This window comes from Pelmatolapia mariae, linkage group LG9, assembly GCF_036321145.2.
Source record: "Pelmatolapia mariae isolate MD_Pm_ZW linkage group LG9, Pm_UMD_F_2, whole genome shotgun sequence".
Classification (NCBI taxonomy): Eukaryota; Metazoa; Chordata; class Actinopteri; order Cichliformes; family Cichlidae; genus Pelmatolapia; species Pelmatolapia mariae.
Window position 1 is genome coordinate 30,440,075 of NC_086235.1, and position 18,434 is coordinate 30,458,508.

General features: G+C 43.6%; 1 protein-coding gene across 1 annotated transcript in view; it reads left to right on the forward strand.

Moving 5' to 3' along the window:
• LOC134634773 (partitioning defective 3 homolog) overlaps positions 1 to 18,434 on the forward strand; it is a 351,935-nt gene that overhangs the window by 232,435 nt on the left and 101,066 nt on the right. The window contains exons 18-19 of the mRNA XM_063484142.1: positions 8,340 to 8,573; positions 12,692 to 12,899. Of these exons, the coding sequence (XP_063340212.1) occupies positions 8,340 to 8,573; positions 12,692 to 12,899 (442 nt within the window). The remainder of the gene's footprint in view (positions 1 to 8,339; positions 8,574 to 12,691; positions 12,900 to 18,434) is intronic.

Below are 18,434 nucleotides of genomic sequence, written 5' to 3' on the forward strand. Positions count from 1 at the left end.
TGTTTAAAATATAATTGGATATTACTGAGGACAGGAAGCGAGTAGAATGGAAGGGATGCTGAGATAAGGCTTTGATGGTGTTCTCATCATTGCAAATGCACATGTTATCAATGAGTTTAATCAAAAAAGCTTCTTAATTGTTTCAAAGTGGAGTCTTTGCGTGTTTGTTTGTGCATTGGATTAGCTGTAAACTACAGCTTTTCTTTCTTTCTTTCTTTTTTTCAACAAAGATCCTGATTAATGTACTCATAAGACGGCGCCTCACACATTCAAGATAACCAGTGTAATTGATCTTTTACAAATCTCTGTTACTGCTGTATTATTTCTTTATCAAGATCCCTCTGTGTCTGTGCGCGGGCGTGCCTGTGCTTTTTATTACATGAAATTCAAAAAAACTACCCGAAAAAAAAAAAAAAATCATCCCCTTCCCCTTTCACTGGGCCCAATTGAGTTTGTGAAATATCCAGCTGACAGAAATCCTCGCCAATACAAAATCATAATCCATCAATGAGAATATCACAGTGTTCAGATGGTTCAGGGAAATAACAAACTTATTCCTGTCATAATAACTCTTGTAGCTGACATGGTTTCCCCACAAGAAAAATTCAGTCCTATTTCAGTCAATAGATGAAACACAAGCGCTAGACTTAACGTTTGAAATGAAATACACATGGTTTGTGATTTGGCATGTGCCCAGTCACCGCACTTCCATTTATCTCAGAGGAAGACACTGCTATGCTATCATGCTTATTCACTGCTATGCTATCATGCTTATTCTTTTTCTGAAATAATTACATGAAAGCTGCCCAATGCAAAAACGACCTCTGGGTATTGTGCGAGTAGATCTGAAAATGAAGTGAGCCAAAGAAAGTAGTGCCAGCGCTCACCCTTAAGCTGTGCCTTCGCCACACAGGTGGACATTAGAACTTAGCTCAACTAGCAGGTGTAAGAATACCGCTCTGCTTTTCCAATAGCGCACTAATAAAGCCGCTCTCTGCTTTCAAATTACTCAGAGGAATAAAAAAAAAAGTAGTTAACACGCTCAAGAACGCTATTCCCTACTGACTTACATTTTATTCCGTCACTAGGTATTTTGTCCCTCCTTTTAATCATGTTCCAGCTGCTCCCAAATCTCATCAGCAGATGGATTTCATGACTTTGAAACCCATCATTGTTGAAATATGCTAAACTGGTCAGACACCCTGCAGTTCAATCCCATTTAAATGGGGAATAAAATTGAGTGAGAGAAGAAAAGGGAAGAAACCGACGTGAGGTGTCGGCGCTGGCAGTGAGACGTTAGCACATGCCGGACACTTTACCTCGTGATGGACGGCTCCTTCATGAAGTGTAAGACCTGCTCCTCTTGCTTTGTGTCTGCGCTTCACTTTCTTATTTCTTTGTGTGCGTTTCATGACGTTGTGCAGACTGCACTAATGTTTGTTTGGTCCTTTTAAGAGTAGCACAGTGCGACAAGAACTTGAGCAGAAATAAGCTCTGTGCCCTGCCGCCGCTAATGAGGTCAACCGATATGATGTTCGGTTCCATCCACGGGTCAGTAATAGAGATCGGAAGAGCAGTCCCACTCTTATTCCATAACTAGCTCATAACCAGCCATTATTGGATTTGTGATCTCAGCCCCCTTCAGATGCATATAACCGAGAGTGCTGTTTGAGCTAATTTCAGCGTGATCAAAAGAGTTTTTTTTCTGGTGCTGAAAGGGAGTTGAATGGCAGTGAATAGAGGCTTGGTAACTAATTTGGGAACCTGTGCCATTGTGCTCGTTCTGCAGTGCAAATGACTGAAGAAAACACTCATTACTCCATGAGATGTGGAGGGCTGCATGGAGCCTGGCAATGCAGTAGCATTTGCAATAGAAAGATGTTCATTGGCAGGTTGGCCTCTTCAGCTTCTGCAATTGATCCATCACAGCCAGGTTGGTTTGAATTAGGCTGAATAAAACAGAGTGTAATCACTCCATTAAATTGACACAGGATGAAATGATGACTGAATCTTGAGCACTAATTAACATAGCTGTTGTTTTTAGGGAGTATTTGAACAAAACAAGAATCTAATGTGTGCCTAAACTGGGTATTTCAGTGTATTTCAAATTAAATTAAATTCAGTAATTCAGTTTTATTTTTATGCATTAGCACAAATCACAACAATAGTTACTTCAATGTGCTTTATGTTGTAAGGTTAAGACCCTACAATAATGCAGAGAAAACCCCAACAATCAGAGAACCACCCTTGAGGAAGCATTTTGGTGACAGTGGAAAGGAAAAACTCCCTTTTAATAGAAAGAAACCTCTAGCAGAACCAGGCTTATGGAGGGGCAGCCATCTGCTGTGAGTTGTTGGAGGTGAGGGGAGGGAGACATGACAGAAGACACACTGTGGAAGAGAGCCAGAGATGAATCATAATTGATTATTAAATGCAGAGTTGTGTATAAACATACAGAGACTAAAAAACATTGAGTGAAGGAGAAACATGGGAATAATGGGAAGCCCCGAGCAGCGGGTGGAACTAAGGGAGGATTCAGGGTCACCTGATCCAGCCCTAACTATAAACTTTATCAGAAAGGAAACACTTTAAATCTAATCTTTAAAGGAGAGAAGGTGTCTGTCTGTCTCCTGAATCCTAATTTGGAGCTGGTTCCGTAGAGGAGCCTGAAAGCTGAAGGTCTCTGCCTCCCATTCTACTTTTAAATACCCGGGGAACCACAAGTAAACCAGCAGTCTGAGAGCAAAGCGTTCTCGATAAGCCACATCTCATAGACTACCAAACACATGAGTGGAGACTTTCCTTGTAGAAAGCTGGCAGCCAATCCAGTCACAGATAGGCCAGTGGTAGTAAATGAGAACCTGGCAGATGTTTTTATGCTTACTGTAATTGTGAATGTCTGTTCCAGCCAAGTCTACCACTAATCCAGTGAATTTCCAGTCTTGCCAGTAGAGTTGTCAGCTTCTTTAAATGAAGAGCTTTCATGTAGGAAAAGTACTCTACACTGAACGATGATAAACAAACCAAAAAAAAAAATTCACTGGATTTCTTTGAAGCCTGAAAAGTGCGCAGCAAAATATCCAGCATCCTTAATTGAGATGTTAACCAAGTCCGGCTTATAATGATTTCCTGTGACATATGCTGAGCGTGTGGAGGACGTCCTCTGTCGGGCTAATGGTCCACAACTGGCAGAGACATAATAGCGCAGCTGACCCAGCGACGCCTCACTTCCACTGGGATACCTGGACGTGGCCTTCCTCCGACCATCTTGGAGGTTATTTTTAACATAATTACCCTTTTACCACCCTGCTTAAAGCCCCGACACTCTGAATAAATTATGTGTAATGGAGCCCCTGTCTGTACACAGATCTTTATATGCAAGGGTCCGTGGTGAATAATGGCTGCAAAGCATAGTTTTTAGCTGCTCTAATTATACCATGGGCTTCTGTCCCTGTAATAACCACCACTGATTTATTCATGAAGTTTGCCACACTGCCCCTTTAACGTTTAATGGCAATGGATCTTCTCCAATTAACTGTCCTTGCCCTTAATCTGGCTAAAGTACGCAGCACGCGGGCCAGGTTTGTTTGCAACCAGGTGCACTTTCACCCCATTTAGTCTGATTGTCTTTCTCTTTGTGTATTTCATTTTGATGATTTTCATTTCTCCTCCAGACGTGCAGGGAGTGGCAAACTCGTGTCTGTATGCAGTTGGGGAAATATGTATTTTCATTCCTCTGAATAAGAAGGAGATGAGGAGCAGAGCACCGAGGTTTCTGTTGTGTGATAGGAATCACATAATAGATTGGCACACAGAGAGCTGTCCGTCAAACCCTCCCAGGAGAGAGCCGCGGCTGCTTCTGATGAAAACAAAGGCAGGTTTGAGGCAGTTGGGTCGGTGGGCAAAAACCGTCTCTTTGCCTCGCTCTCCCGTTCTCTTTGTCTCCGCGCTTTTCTCAGTTATCCGCCGCACCGACGAGAAACAATGGCGAGCAGGACTGCGGCGCGGAATACCAAGCAGGAGGATAATTCCCTGTTTCCGAGTACAGCAGATGTCATTTTTGTTCCCTTGAACTGTTGCATCCCGTGCAGGTCTAACTTGCAATCCCATTGTGTCAGCCATGCACCCTGGCATCTGTGTGTCCGTCGTTGGCAGGCTTTAATGCTTAAGCCTCAAAAAAAGAAAAAAATCCAACTTTACATGGCATTTGTACTGGATTGATTGAGTTTTATCCTCAAAGGATGAAACACTCCATCATTTTTCTGTCATGCTGTTTCTGTGCCTATGCTTTCTTATAATGAATTTTTTACTTCAGGCCGTCCTCTCTTGTCCTTTGCAGGATGAAATTGCTTCTTCAAACGAATTAGATGATTTTTTTTTTTTTACTTGCATTCAGTTGGTCTTGTAAGTCTGTTTATGCTTTCCTGGCATTGATATTTGTCATGCTAATAAAATGGACCCACCTCCACTGAGAAACTAAAAAGTAAAATGAATCTTTGGCTGCTGCTACCAGAGAACTTTTGACCTCCTAGACATTTGTAGCGCGCAGTAAAGTTTCATTTTACTGTCCTATGCAGCATAAAAGACAGGCATATGAGATCTCCTCACTAAGTAGGATGCAAAATTATATGATTGATGCTTGAGTGAGTGTAGGCTCTCATGGGACTGAGCACTTTCATTAAATTTGGCAAGGAGAGAGGAGAAATGGTATGGTCACTGGTCTGGAAGCCACCATTGGCAAACAGATGAGCTTTTAGCCTGTGTGTCTTGTCTGACTTTAGATCTATAGCTGCTACGGATGAGGGGGAAGCACTCATACTCTCACTAAGGGTTCATTGGTAGCAAATGCAGCAGAAACAGGGATGACCCTTTGACCCGAAAGATACTACATGTAACATTTAAAACAAGTCCCATGCAACTAGCACGCTATACTAACAAAAGTATTCACTTGTCTGCCTTCGCATGGATATGAACTTCAGTGACCGCCCATTATTAATCCATAGGGTTTAATGTAATGTTGACCCACCCTTTACAGCTATAACAGTCTCAAGTCTTCTGGGAACAACTTCCAAAAGGTTTTGGTGTTTATGGGAATTTTTGACCACTCTTCCAGAAGGGCATTTTTGAGGTCTGTAACTAATGTTGGATTCAAAGGCCTGGCTCAGAGTCTCTGCTCAAATGCTTCTCAAAGGTGTTCTATCTTGTTGAGATCAGGAGTCTGTGCAGGCCAGTCAGGTTCTTCCACACCAGGCTTGCTCATCCATGTCTTTATGGAACTTTCTTTGTGCACTGGTGCACAGTCATGCTGGAGCATGAAGGGGCCATCCCCAAACTGTTCCCCCAAAATTGGGACCATGAAATTGTCCAAAATGTCTTGGTATGCTGAAGCATTAATAGTTCCTTTCACCTTTAAACAGCTGAGCCCAACTCCTGAAACAACCCCACACTTAACTTCACACTGTTCTCATGGCAACCTCCAAACCCAGACTCATCCATCGGATTGCCAGGCAGAGAAGCGTGATTCTTCACTGCAGAGAATACGTCTCCACTCTTCCCCACTGGACTCCTGGAGTTCTGTAGGGAAGAGTGCATCCAACACTTTGCATTGCACTTGGTGATATAAGGCTTGGATGCAGCTGCATGGCCATGGAAACCCATTCCATGAAGCTCTCTACACACTGTTGTCTGTCTTGAGCAAAGCTGAGTTGTTGTCATTCCCAGTTGCTTCCACTTTGTTATGATACCACTAACAGAATATTTAGTAGTGAGGAAATTTCACAACTGGACTTGCTGCACAAGTCGCATCCTTTCACAGTACCGTACCGGAATTCACTCCGAGAGCAACTTATTCTTTCCCGAATGTTTGTAGAAGCAGTCTGCATGCGTAGGTGCTTGATTTTATACACCTGTGCCAGTGGAAGTGACTGGAACACCTGAATTCAATGATTTGGATGGGTGAGTGAATTCTTTTGGCAATATCTTCTTTAGTTGTTTAGCTTAAATGGTATGTACTAGTAATAGTAGTTGATAGTTGTTGTAGGTTTGTAATATGATTGGTACAATGATTATAACAGTAGCTGCAGGGTGTGCATTTTTGCACTGCAGGGAAAGTGTTCCCTTTTTCCTAAGCTCTTATTTGTTCTTCTGCAACTTTTGTGCATTAACACACTCATCCTGTCTGGAGGTTGCATGGGGGGAAGTGTTAGAGGGATTTATTTTCTTTGCCTAAAGATCCACTGGGATCACCCAGCAGCAGTGGGATATGCCTCATTTAGGCCACTTTAAACACGTCGAAGATCCTTGATTTTATAGACGTGCGAGTTGGTGAATTTTGTTTCTGTGCTTGTTAGGGAGTCCCTGCATGGGACCCACACATGCAAATAAACTCGGGGTGTTCTGTTCAGTGGGGCAGATGACAGAACAACATGTGCTGTTGAAAACCAACAGGAAGAGCTGCAGAAGACATTTATTTACACCACCTGAAGCCACAGAGGAAACACTATTTGTGACATGTGTGGTCCAGGGGGAGTCATAAAGACACAATGCCACTCTGTCCCCGAGTCCACAGACATTTGCTACACCCTCAGAGAGCCTTTGGGGCTAATAAATTAATTGAATTAACAGCTTAATCCTTATTACTGATCGCTTCCTCTGCATAGCCTCACAACAAGGCTTCACTGGCACATAGTCAGAAATCCATCTTGTTAAGTTTGACAGCGTCTTGCTGTATTCTGAATCAAAGCACAACAAAGGGGACGGGAAAAGTCAACCGGGTTGCTTGTTAACTGGTGGGTGAGGTAAGAGCTCCAGGGACCTGATGGACGCTCCCCAGCAAAATGAAATACCAATACCTGAGTCGCGCTCCACTTACATACCCTAAACAAACCCCCGGCAAGCATTGGAAAAATAATTACAGATGTGTGGGCCTGGCTCAAATAAGGGTGGCTGTTTAACATTTGCTCTGCTTACCACGCAGTAGCAATCAGCTCCACGCCCTTTTAAGGAGATATTTTGCCTTAAGTTTGATACCATTAGCATCTCTGATAATTTCAAAACTCTAGCTAATGTCCCAGCGTTTGTATCATGTGTTGCAGTTAAAACTGCGTTTCTTGCTGTATAGTTTGTAAATAATATATAGGGAATGATATATGGGGATTCTAAATATTACATTAGAGTTTGCATTCAAATATTATGTTACATTTGACCTCTGACTTCACTTTTACGTCTCACATCTGCCAAAGAGAGTATCGTGAAGATACGTGCCTGGTTATTTAGAAATATATTGTTATTCATGTAAAGTTATTTACAAATCAGCACCTATTATACATGACCTCCTGCTACATAATGTTTGTCTGATCAAACCAAACATCCGTCATACTTCTCTTATCTGATTTTGTTGATGATGTCACAGTTAGACATTAACAGTATAGTTAAAGGTATTTAAGTGCTTGGGCAGCTACTGCCCATACCTACAGTGACAGTCTTTCCATTGTCACGAGTTGGGCTTAAGGCACTTGTGAACTGCGCTATAAACTTCTTAAAATAAAATTTCAAGAGAAGAAGAGAAAATGAATGTATAGAAAATCCAGTACTATCCTTTTAAAAGTAAATAACCGCCCAGAGAGTCAGCTCCCTTGGCGGAGGTTTGCGCTCTCTGAGTGTCTCTTGTTAAACTTATGTACCCTTTATGATATTACTCTCCGTCACTGCACAGAAAGCCTTAGAAATGAAGCCAAGTACTACAGTTGTGCGATGTTGTTTGGGCTTCTGAACACTGCAATACGACCTGCACTGAAGATTAATGGATGTAAATCTGTTCAGCCTACATGTCCTCGTCTTTTTTCCCTCACCTTGTTTTATCTAATCTGTCTTGGAGAAATTGAGTTAAAAAAGAAAATTAAGTGAGAACCGCTGATGGAAAATCTTTTCTTTTTTTTTAGAGATACAGTTCATCTCAGCAATTTGTGAATATGCTGTATTAGAAATTTCTTATATTTTAACATTACTCTATAATCACTCCGCTGCTGTGCTACATTTGTGTCTTTGATAGCGGGCCCATTTATATGCATTATGTTTCAGCCTCTTAATTTAACTGTGCAGACACAAAGACAAAGGTTGAATTATAATTCCCAACAGGAAAATGTCTCGCTGGAGATATAATACTCTGTTCTCATTTCACACACTTCATTGGCCGGGCAATGGCATCATTTGTTTTTCATGTTAATTGCCAGACTCACACCTTCTCGTAACTCACCATAATGACAGCTTTTAGCTTTTTTTTCTTTTTCAGAGGAGTTCTAATCATATGCCAGGTCTGACTTTATTTAATCTTTCCATAGGTTCTGCAGAACAGCAGGTCGGGCCTTCACTGGGCCTGAAAAAATCCAGCTCCTTGGAAAGCCTCCAGACGGCTGTTGCTGGGACAGTGCAGAATGGTGAGATCAATGTTCGCAGGTCGCGCTCGAGGATCGTCAGGAGCCGAGGCTGCAATGAGAGTTTCCGCGCTGCGATTGACAAATCGTACGAGAAACCTGCTGTTACTGCGCCAGAAGAGGAGAACAGCGTGGACACATGTGAGTGTTTGAAACGCCGTTTAGGTAGAGTTTAAGTGTTGATCCAGAATATTGTGCCCAAGTTTGTGGTGCTAAAATAATGAACAATATAAGATATTAGTAGGTTATTACAAAGCAGTTCAGATTCACACATAAATGTAGGCCAGTTTAGTGATACTTTCACAGATCCACTGCACAAAGCACATCAGCAATAGGTGTCTAGGTTATGGACTTATGATTATTCACATAGTGTGGAATTGCTTTGGACTGTTCCAACATGTTAATGTTGGTTCTGATAGAAAGGTGTCAGGATAGACAGTGCATCACAGTTTGTTACGTATGGGGCTGCATAGGTGCAGACCAGTGAGGGTGCCCATACTGATACCTGTCTGCCAACGAAAGCGCCAACAACAGGGACATGAAATATACATATCAGAATATATCAGATCTGGACCACATAGAAATAGAAGAGGGTGCCCTGGTCTGATGAGTCAAATTTTCTTTTACATCAGATAGCCGTGTGTGTGCATCGCTTATTATGCACTGTGCGAAGACTGCAAGTCGGCGGAAACAGTATGATTCTTTGGGCAATGTTCTGCTGGGAAACCTTGGGTCCTGCCATCTATGTGGATGTTACTTTGACACGTACCACCTACCTAAACATTGTTGCAGGCCATGTAACCCTTACATGGAAATACAGTTTGGAAATACAGGATAATGCACTCTGCCTCAAAGCAAAAAAGATTCAAGAATGGTTTGAGGAGCACAACAATGAATTTGAGGTGTTGACTTGGCCTCCAAATTCTCCAGATCACAATCCAATCAAGCATCTGTGGGATGTGCTGGACAAACAAGTCCAAACCATGGAGGCCCCACCTCACAACTCACAGCTAACATCTTGGTGCAGATACCACAGCACACCTTTAGGGGTCTAGTGGAGTCTATGCCTCGATGGGTCATGGCTGTATTAACAGCAAAAGGGGGACCAACAACAATATTAGGCAGGTGGTCATAATGTTATATGCAGGGGTGCACATAAGTGGTCCGCAGGTGCGCATTCGCTGTCAAAATAAAAGACGCGCACCAGACAAGAAGTTGCAACGCGCGTTCGCGTACATATAAAAGGCACTGTTTTTGTCCGCTAGAGTGGGATTTTCACGGCATATTCTGCACCACATCTCTGTGCGTTCATCATTTGTTTGAAGCCAGCTCACCTCTTGCAACCACTTTTCTGAGAATTTGCGCTTCTTTTGCGGTTCGGACTCCGCCTGACATTTCTTTGGAGGTGGAGGAACACCAAAGTCATTGCTTAAAGGAGCTTGCTTCTTCGAAATCTTCAAGAGTTCTAAACAAATGTCTGTCCTCCTCCAGAAAATCTTATGTACGCAAATGTTGCAACTTCTTATCTGGTGCACGTCTTTTATTTTGACAGCGAATGCGCACCTGCGGACCACTTATGTGCACCCCTGGTTATATGTATGTGTCTGCTCCTCTTGGTTTTGGCACATATACGACAGAACTTTGTCCGGTATTCCTTCCATCTGTTTGTTTACTTGTGTACCTGACAGGGCCTAAAAACCACAATTACTTTAATTCATTTAAAATATGAAGAGAGAAAAAGAAGAACTAGAAAGACACCCTACCTTCTCTTTTAAGGCATGTATCCTTCACTACTTAGTGTTTGATAACAAAAAGACATGCAGCGGATACGGAGAGACAGCCGTCTTACGTTTTCCGACAGGTAATAACACCACAACACCACAAGAGTAATCACTCGATATAAATTTCCATTCACCATTAAAGGATTCCATTAAACGAGCTGGGGGGACATTTGAAAAAAGAAGGAATTATTTGCCTGAAATGCTTTGTTCTCATAAGCTCTGTCGGCAAGCCACTAAATACAGTCTTATCTCGGCAAAGAAAAATGGGGAAAGCAACCGATTTCCCCTGCCGCTGTATATTGCATTCTCCCCATGATATTCAAATAACTCTGTTTTTCAATTTAGATAAAAGCAGCCAGTCTGTGCTCGTCACCGAGGTTAATAGTCAAAGTTGACAGATAAGCTTCTGCCTTCCCCTGCTCCCAGACTTTTATTTACATAAAATAAGAATGTGGCATCACCTAAAGAAAATGTGTCCCCACAAGATATCCCACTGGGCAAAAATGCACTTTCCCTTGTGCTACTTTGTGTTGCGTGGTTCGAGCAAAGAAAAAAAAAGGAAAACGGGAAAAAAAAATCATCTGTGCTGTGCAAAAATCCCTTCTTTCATTTTTTTTTTTTTCAGAATAAGACTGGCAATTTTACTTACGTCTGTCATAACCTTTGCTGACAGACCGGCTTAGACGTCCTTGATTATTAAAGCAAGAAAGTTCACTTGTAGACTTTCATGAAGGTGACGAAATGTTTCTTGCTCGTCTGTTTCTGTGAAATGATCTTTCGCTGTCCTGACGCTTTCATCAGAACCTCTGACGTCAGCCTTTTGCTTCTGAGCTCCATTAAATTGCTGCAGACGGCCTCACCTTTTGATAACCGGTATTAAAGGCTTTTGTGTATTTTTCGCTTCTTTCTCTCAACTTTGTAATATTTAAAATTGATTGCCTTTTTTTCTTTTTAAATCAGCCTTCACTTTCCCTTTAAATGAGTCTTTCTGCTAAGTCAATAATACAAATTAACCTTGGTGCAAAAGCATGCAGATATATCTACATTCACACATGGATGCCTTTGCACACATGCGTAAGCACTCGTGGCTGTAACTGCTCTCTGGGAGGCTCTGGATTACATTGTTTTGGGTGTTATCTGCAGCTTGGCATCACTAAGCAGTAGCAGCATTAGCACCACTGCTAATCTCTGTCATTTAAATAGCCAGATACAGCTCACAGCTGCTATTCACTCTTAAGTGGATGATAAGCGGGCCACCAGATTGAGTGATAGAATCGGCGCCCATCCAGAGCCCGCGACCGAATTTGCGGAGGTGGGGAGGGGAGGGAGGGGCTCCGTGCAGTGATGAATTGTAAGAGTGTGCAGGTTTAATCTGCCCCGCTTCGTTCTCTTGTTTCGGCTATATACAGTGGCTCGTGCTCAGATTCCATTTCAGTAATTTCCTCCGAGATGACAGCTGAAAGAAATAGCTGATAGCTCCTCAGATCGCTAGAGAAAACAAACCCCACTGTTCATCCTTGAAATGTGAATCCAGCCGCTCCTCCTTCCCCTCAGTCTGCCTCATCCCGTATTCCAAAAATCCATCACGCACCCCCTCTCCACCCCCTCCCCCTTCTCTCCCTGCGATAAGCGCTTTTCGCTCCTCCATCAAAGGAAGAAGTTGGACAACGACGCACAAGACTGTAATAAGTTGTAATCTGAAGGACATCTACCTCATGTCTCCGAGCCAGAGATGGAGCGCTGACAGGAGCAGACGCCGACCGCGGAGCACACCGTATTTGCAATTAAGATCCCCGGGAGCCTTTTTCGAGATGATTTAAATGTATAATTACTGACAGATTAATTACATTTTTGCACATCGGCTCTGATTAGATGTGATGGAAACTTTGAGTTTAATCAACCTTGCATCACCTAAGGAGTGTGGTTTCAGTTTGATGTCTGGGCTGAAATGAGTTCAAATGTAATTAAGCAGATTCATGAGACATCGCAGCACGTTCTGTTTTCACAAGTCTTTTTTTGTGTGGGGGGGGGGGGGGGGGGGGCAAAATGAAGTTCTCTTGTGATCTTTGAGAAATGTACACAGACGAAATAACTTGAGGCTTTCAGCTAAAGTAAAAATGTGTTCAACCCCAACACTAGTCCCAACGAGTCTACAATGTAAATATATTCTGCTCTAATGAGGCAAATGTATTCAGTGTGTTTTATTCAAAGCTGTTATACCTTGTGGGACACAGTTTTAGTTTTTTTTATAGTTCCTCTGATGTTACTAAGAGGAAAAAACCCCAAAGTGATGCTTTTTCACAATAAAAGAAAAAGCAGTGTTGTTGAGTACTTATTTCAATTAGATCGGTGATCTGTGGGGAATCAAGTCAAAGTTTAATAACTTTTTCTTTTTATTTGTCTTTCTCTTTCTGTGTTTGCATGAATGTTTCCGGCATTTAACTCCCACTCCTTGTTGCTTTTATCTTTTCACTCCAGTGGATGATGACACAAGCTCCCGATCGGGTCAAGAGTCCATGTCCACCAGCGGTGACCTCACTTTGGGCCCCGGGCTGAATGGCAGAGACGACAGACAGAAAGATCAGGAGAAGTCTGGGGTGAAGGAGAAGAAGAAGCCAGAAAGGGAGAAAGACAAAGACAAGGACAAGAATAAATCCAAGAAAGGCGTGCTGAAGGGCTTGTTCAGGTAGGAACCAGACGCTCAGCTCAAACCCCTAAACAGCTCCACCGTGCACTGCCACGAGCATTAATCACTATCTGCTTTATTTAATTCCACTCACCACATCCGCCACTGGATCATATGGAATTTGAATGCATTCTGTGGATGTTGCCGGCGCTAATCAGGGACCCCTCTCCTTGAACCCTGCAAGGGGAGGAGAGTTATCGACCTCAAGGGCCTCTGGCACTTTTGAGCCAGATTATTTTTAATAAGGGCGCCATGTTTTATTCATAATCCGTGCGCGTGTGCCTCCTATCCAAACACACTCATCATTTGTGAACCAGAGGAAAATGTTCTGTTCTCATGCCGGAGCTAACGGGGGGGGGGGATTTGGCTTTGAGAATAAAAGACGATAAAATCGACTGCAGGTCGGAGTTAGTTGTTGCCTGTGGCTGGTGTTCTCAGCGGCCGCCTCATCATGCGGTAGCGAGATTTCAGGAGCAGGCTGTCTGGGGAGACCGATAGCAGGTGGTATGATTTTGTTCTTAACATCTTACAGATATTCATCGGTGTAAAAAAAAACCCAAAACTATTTGAAGCAAAAGTAATTTAATTAGCACTCTTCACAACTGCTGTAGGTCCTTCAGTGTTGTCATTACCACATCATGCCGCCTAATAACTTAGAGGCTGGGAGATGTTGTGGGCTGTGAGGTTCCTCTCCCAGTCAGGGAAATAGTTTCCCTGGCAGAGTTCTTCATCCTGAGAAGACAGTCACTTTGAACTGTGGACAACGCAGTTGGGCAGTGTGAGGAGAAACATGCAAAGGGAAGTTGATGGAAAATAAACATCCCGGGGTGGTTTCTACCGAGCGCGTCTGTCTGCCACAAGCAAAATTAGGAGTCGCGTTAATTATTTCAACTCCACGCACATTTAAATATGGCATAAATTAACGGCGGAGGCGGTGCGGGCCGTTATCGTGCCGTGAGTCGTTTTCATGTGGATTGCTTTAATGGGATTAGTTAGCATATCACGGCGCACGCCTCAGTAATGAACAATAAAGATGACAAGTGTGTTTTGAGGTCATGATTGAGGAATGTAGGAAGCTGTCTTATCTCCCATTATTTTTACTTTTCTGATTTATTTATTTACCCGCCTCTTATTGCATAATGTAGTGTGAAATGCACAAAAGCTCGTGCGTCCCAGTGTCATGGACGTGTAAGTCTTCGTGGGAGGACAGAGAAAAAAAGCGAACTGCAATCCAAATTGACAGGTGAAATTTGAGCCACGGGTTTGACACCATGACATGCAATCAGCACCGTTGGCAAACCTTTATGAGTGGCTGTGTGCTTGGCTTGATAGGTGTCTTCTGGGTGATTTTTTATTTTTTTTGATGTGCATGTGGGCCCTCGGCATGCCCTCCTTGGCCTCATCATAGTTCTTCATTATCTTTGAGTGCCACAGCCACTTAAGAGTTGGCACGCGGCAGGCCTCGCTGACACTCCCCCCATGCTCTGTGCATTTAACGCCAGCCCCCGTGCCTCCTGAATACTAAAACCGCGACTCCATGACTCCGAAACCTCGTCGTCTATTTGCTACTTCTCTACCTCGAACCTGCATTTTCTATTTAAAGCTCTCAGACCTGCACATCAACAATGTCCTCTTCTATCCCCTCCCTGTTCTTCCTCGTTTGAAAACATCACCGTTTCAGAAAGTTAGAAATGGCAAAGAGTTGAGGTGAGAATGAACGAGTCCCACTGGATACAACAGCAAACTCTTTCTATAAAGAACAGTCTGGAGTGATGTGAAATGCCTAGCAGTCAAAAGGGAGGAGAGGGAAAGAAAGCGAAAAAGATCTAACTGTTGTGTGTCTCACTTTTAGCAGTTCCAAAAGTTTTCCCTGATTTCAGAGTGAAAAGTTTAACTTTGCATGACAAAAAGGTTTTGCTGACAGTTACTCGAACACCCGGGCTTGCATGCCACAGATAGAATTTATATTAGCGAGCTTCACGTGCGAGTGTCTCGCCATTAAATCGCTGCATCGTGGAGACATCCTCGTTGGGTTAATCCTTTGTGCTGCTTGTCTCGGCGGTTTTCATCTGCATAAAATGGATAGCCAGGCAGCCACTTTTTCCTGCATTTCTCACAGATGCATGTTATAACACTCCCTCTAAGGAGATTTCAAGGAGTTTGCAGTGCGATGCAATTTGAGCTCATTTGCATGCAGGACTTTGGACGGCCTGATGAACGTGTAGCGCACGTCCACTTAATGGACAGCCTGATTGGAAGTGCATTAACATCGGAGCCAGGGGGAAGGAAGATGGCCTAATATGGGGTGGGAGAGGAGGGGGAAGAGTGGGAGATAAATACAGCGAGTGCAAGAATGGCTGAACGTGTGCAAGAGTGTGATGGAAAGAAAATTGACTGCCTAAAGCTCAAAGCAGGAAAAAAAAAACACTGCAGTGCACAGCCTTGGCTTCCAAGCCCTTCATACTGTACAGACTGCCTGGTATACAGTCCTGTAACATCCAGTAATGGATAGCCCTTAATCTCATGAATGGATAGCAGTGCGCATCTATGCATGCTTCCACAGAACAAAAAACAAGCCCCAGGCAGTTTGACATCGCTGTTATTTCTTGAATGTCTGCTGGATGCATGCATAGCTTGTCCACTGATGCATCATATAGGGAAGAGCACAGGGGAACGCATCATCCACCCCCCAAAACCATTGTATGTGATTATTCATGTCCTTTCTAGTGGATAACATGTGATCATTACTTTCCACTCCTATCAGTTTTGTTTAGATGTTGGAAGCGTTGCCCAGGGCTCTGTTAGCATGCTAGCAGACAATGATGTCTGGGCCAGCCTGGGAGATTCCCCTCGATGTACCTAATGAGGTGCTGTTTAGCTGCCGTGTGACTGACTGACCGCCTCCATCAAAGCCCCATCTCCATTACTGTGGTGGAAAGGAGGGAAAAAAAAGGATTTTTTTTTTTTACATTGTATATGTATATTAATTTATACAGTAGGCATTATTAGTGTGTGGGTGTGCCTGTGAAAATGTATTTCTGTGTATTCAACCCTCTCTTATTGCAATTCAGTTAACAGTTTTTTGTTGTTTTGAAATGCAACAGACTCTTTAAAAAAGTAGGCTAGCATTATCACTGGGGTGAGGGTTGCAAAAAAAAAAAAAAAAAGCTGGGATGGGAAATGGGGAGCAGAGAAAGGTGGGGGTGGGGTGGGTTAGGGTGGAACGAGAGAAGGAGCGTGTGCACTGGAGTGAACTGGGGCACCAAAGAAGAGTGGGAAAGACGGATGAAAAGGAAACGGGAGAGGCAGAATGAGGGAAGAAGGGAGCACTTCAGAGCGACAGTCACGGCATCATGCTACTGTCCGCCTGGGGGGGGAGACCGGGGATCTTTGGCGATGCGTGCCTGCGCTCGTGCACGTGCGCACACGTGCATGCTCAAGCTTCTTCAAGGTGCTTGTAAGATTTGCATGTTTGCATGTGTGTAATGTGCGTTTGCCTTGTGCACGTTAGATGAAAAGACTCTGTTAATGGGATGTGCCATCGCCCCTCACCCTTCCTCCCCAGAGCTCCCTCAGCCATGTACACTTACTCCTTTTTTTTTTTCTTTCTTTTCCCTCCACCCATCCTCCCCACCAATCCACCAATCTGATCAGTGGCATGCCTCTCGCTAAGCCATCCGACACTGGAGCTCAGTATGACAGCCATGCACCCTCCACCCCTTTCCATTCTCACCCCAGGGAGCTCATCTGCCTGCTCCTCCCCATAAATGCAATCCCACTCGAGGCTACACAGACAGAGATGAGGGAGAACCGGGAGCTGGAACGGAGGGTTGCTTTCCATCCTTCAATCTTTATTATTCTTAGGTAGCATGGGAGCGCACTCTCGGCGCGTGGGGGCGGTGCCCGTGTGTTTGCATTTGTGAATATGCTGAGAATATGGATGCCATGCTGTATGACCATGATTGCCTTCTGTGAGGCATGAGAGTGGGTAGTCTGTGTTGCCATGCAGCTTCGTGTCTTTATGCCGTGTGATCCTTTCAGCTCATGTGGGTGTGAACGGCTGATGGCGGGTGAGCCAGTTTGATCATTAGTCCGCTGACATGATATACACATTAACTTGTTTTTTTTTTTGTTCTTTTTTACACACACACACACACACACACACACACACACACACACACACACACACACACACACACACACACACACAGAGCTAATGGAGCAACACAGACAAGAACACGCACTTTCTCAAGCTAACACACCCCTCAGCACCTTCACTTTCCCCACACAGACACACACACATGCTCGCATATGCTTGTAGTATTATGCCACAGTTGATTTGGAGACAGCAATTAGCCGCCTCCACATGTGGGCCTTGACATCTGCTGAATGTAATCTGAGAGAAAATGATAATTGTTCTTCTTTTGCTCTGCCTAACTCATCATAATGTCGATGCTGAGCCAATAAAGGGAAGGATGGGGTGCAGCGTTAAGCACGAGAACGGCGACATCTGAAGTCACGTGACAAATATTAATGCGGGAAAAACTAATTGTGTTAAATGCAACTTATCTTGGATTGCGAATAGTGATGAGTGGCCAGTGTTTTGTCTTTTTTGGGGGTTTTTTCTTTCCGGATATTACCTCAGAGTGGAAGGGAAGGATAGGGAAGGAACTACAAATTTCTCCTGTCATGGATAAATATTTCAGAGGGGACTTAATGCTGAACTTGTCAGCTTTGCCAAGTGCAAAGTCATGCCTCAATATCACCTTCAAATGGTTGCTCGGCTAAAAGAAATATCATGTCACTGAGGGCGCTACAGAGAGAGCAGGTCGGCCTTTTCAACTTCTCAGGGGGAGAACACCTTTTTACAAAACTCCCTCCCTTCACGAGTCAGTACGTGATGCCCTAACTTTAAAGGTGTGTGTACATATATATATATATATATATATATATATATATATATATATATATAGATAGATAGATAGATAGATAGATAGATAGATATATATAATATGCACTCTGAGTGTGACATCCCATTACTCTCCTTCCAGTCATGTTACCAAAGAGGCCCAGCAGGAGGCCAAACAGCTACCAACAGTCTCCCACTGAACATTAGCACCACTGTCACACAATGCACTGACAAGAGAAGGAAAGGGTGAAACAACAAAACTCTTGTGCCTGACAGTTTAAAACCCTTGTGTTGTCCTCGAGATTCCCATACACTTGTCTCCCATACACCTAGGGGTCATTTTTGACCCGAGGACAACACAAGGGTTAAGGGTGAACGTTGCTTTGCATCTTGTATCAAACCCTGAATGCCTTTGTTTTTTTCTGGAGGGTTGAAACATTTAGAAATGTGGAGGATCCGGGTGATGGGAATAAGGACGGAGAGAGGAGTGGTGAACTTTAATAACCCGCGGGGGTGGGAGTGGTGCGGGGGACAGCGGTTGTCCGGTTGCACTTCCTCTGCTATTGGCCACTCGATGCAAATGTGATTGGGCAGCGCTAGACCTCCATCAGACAGCCCTGAAGTAA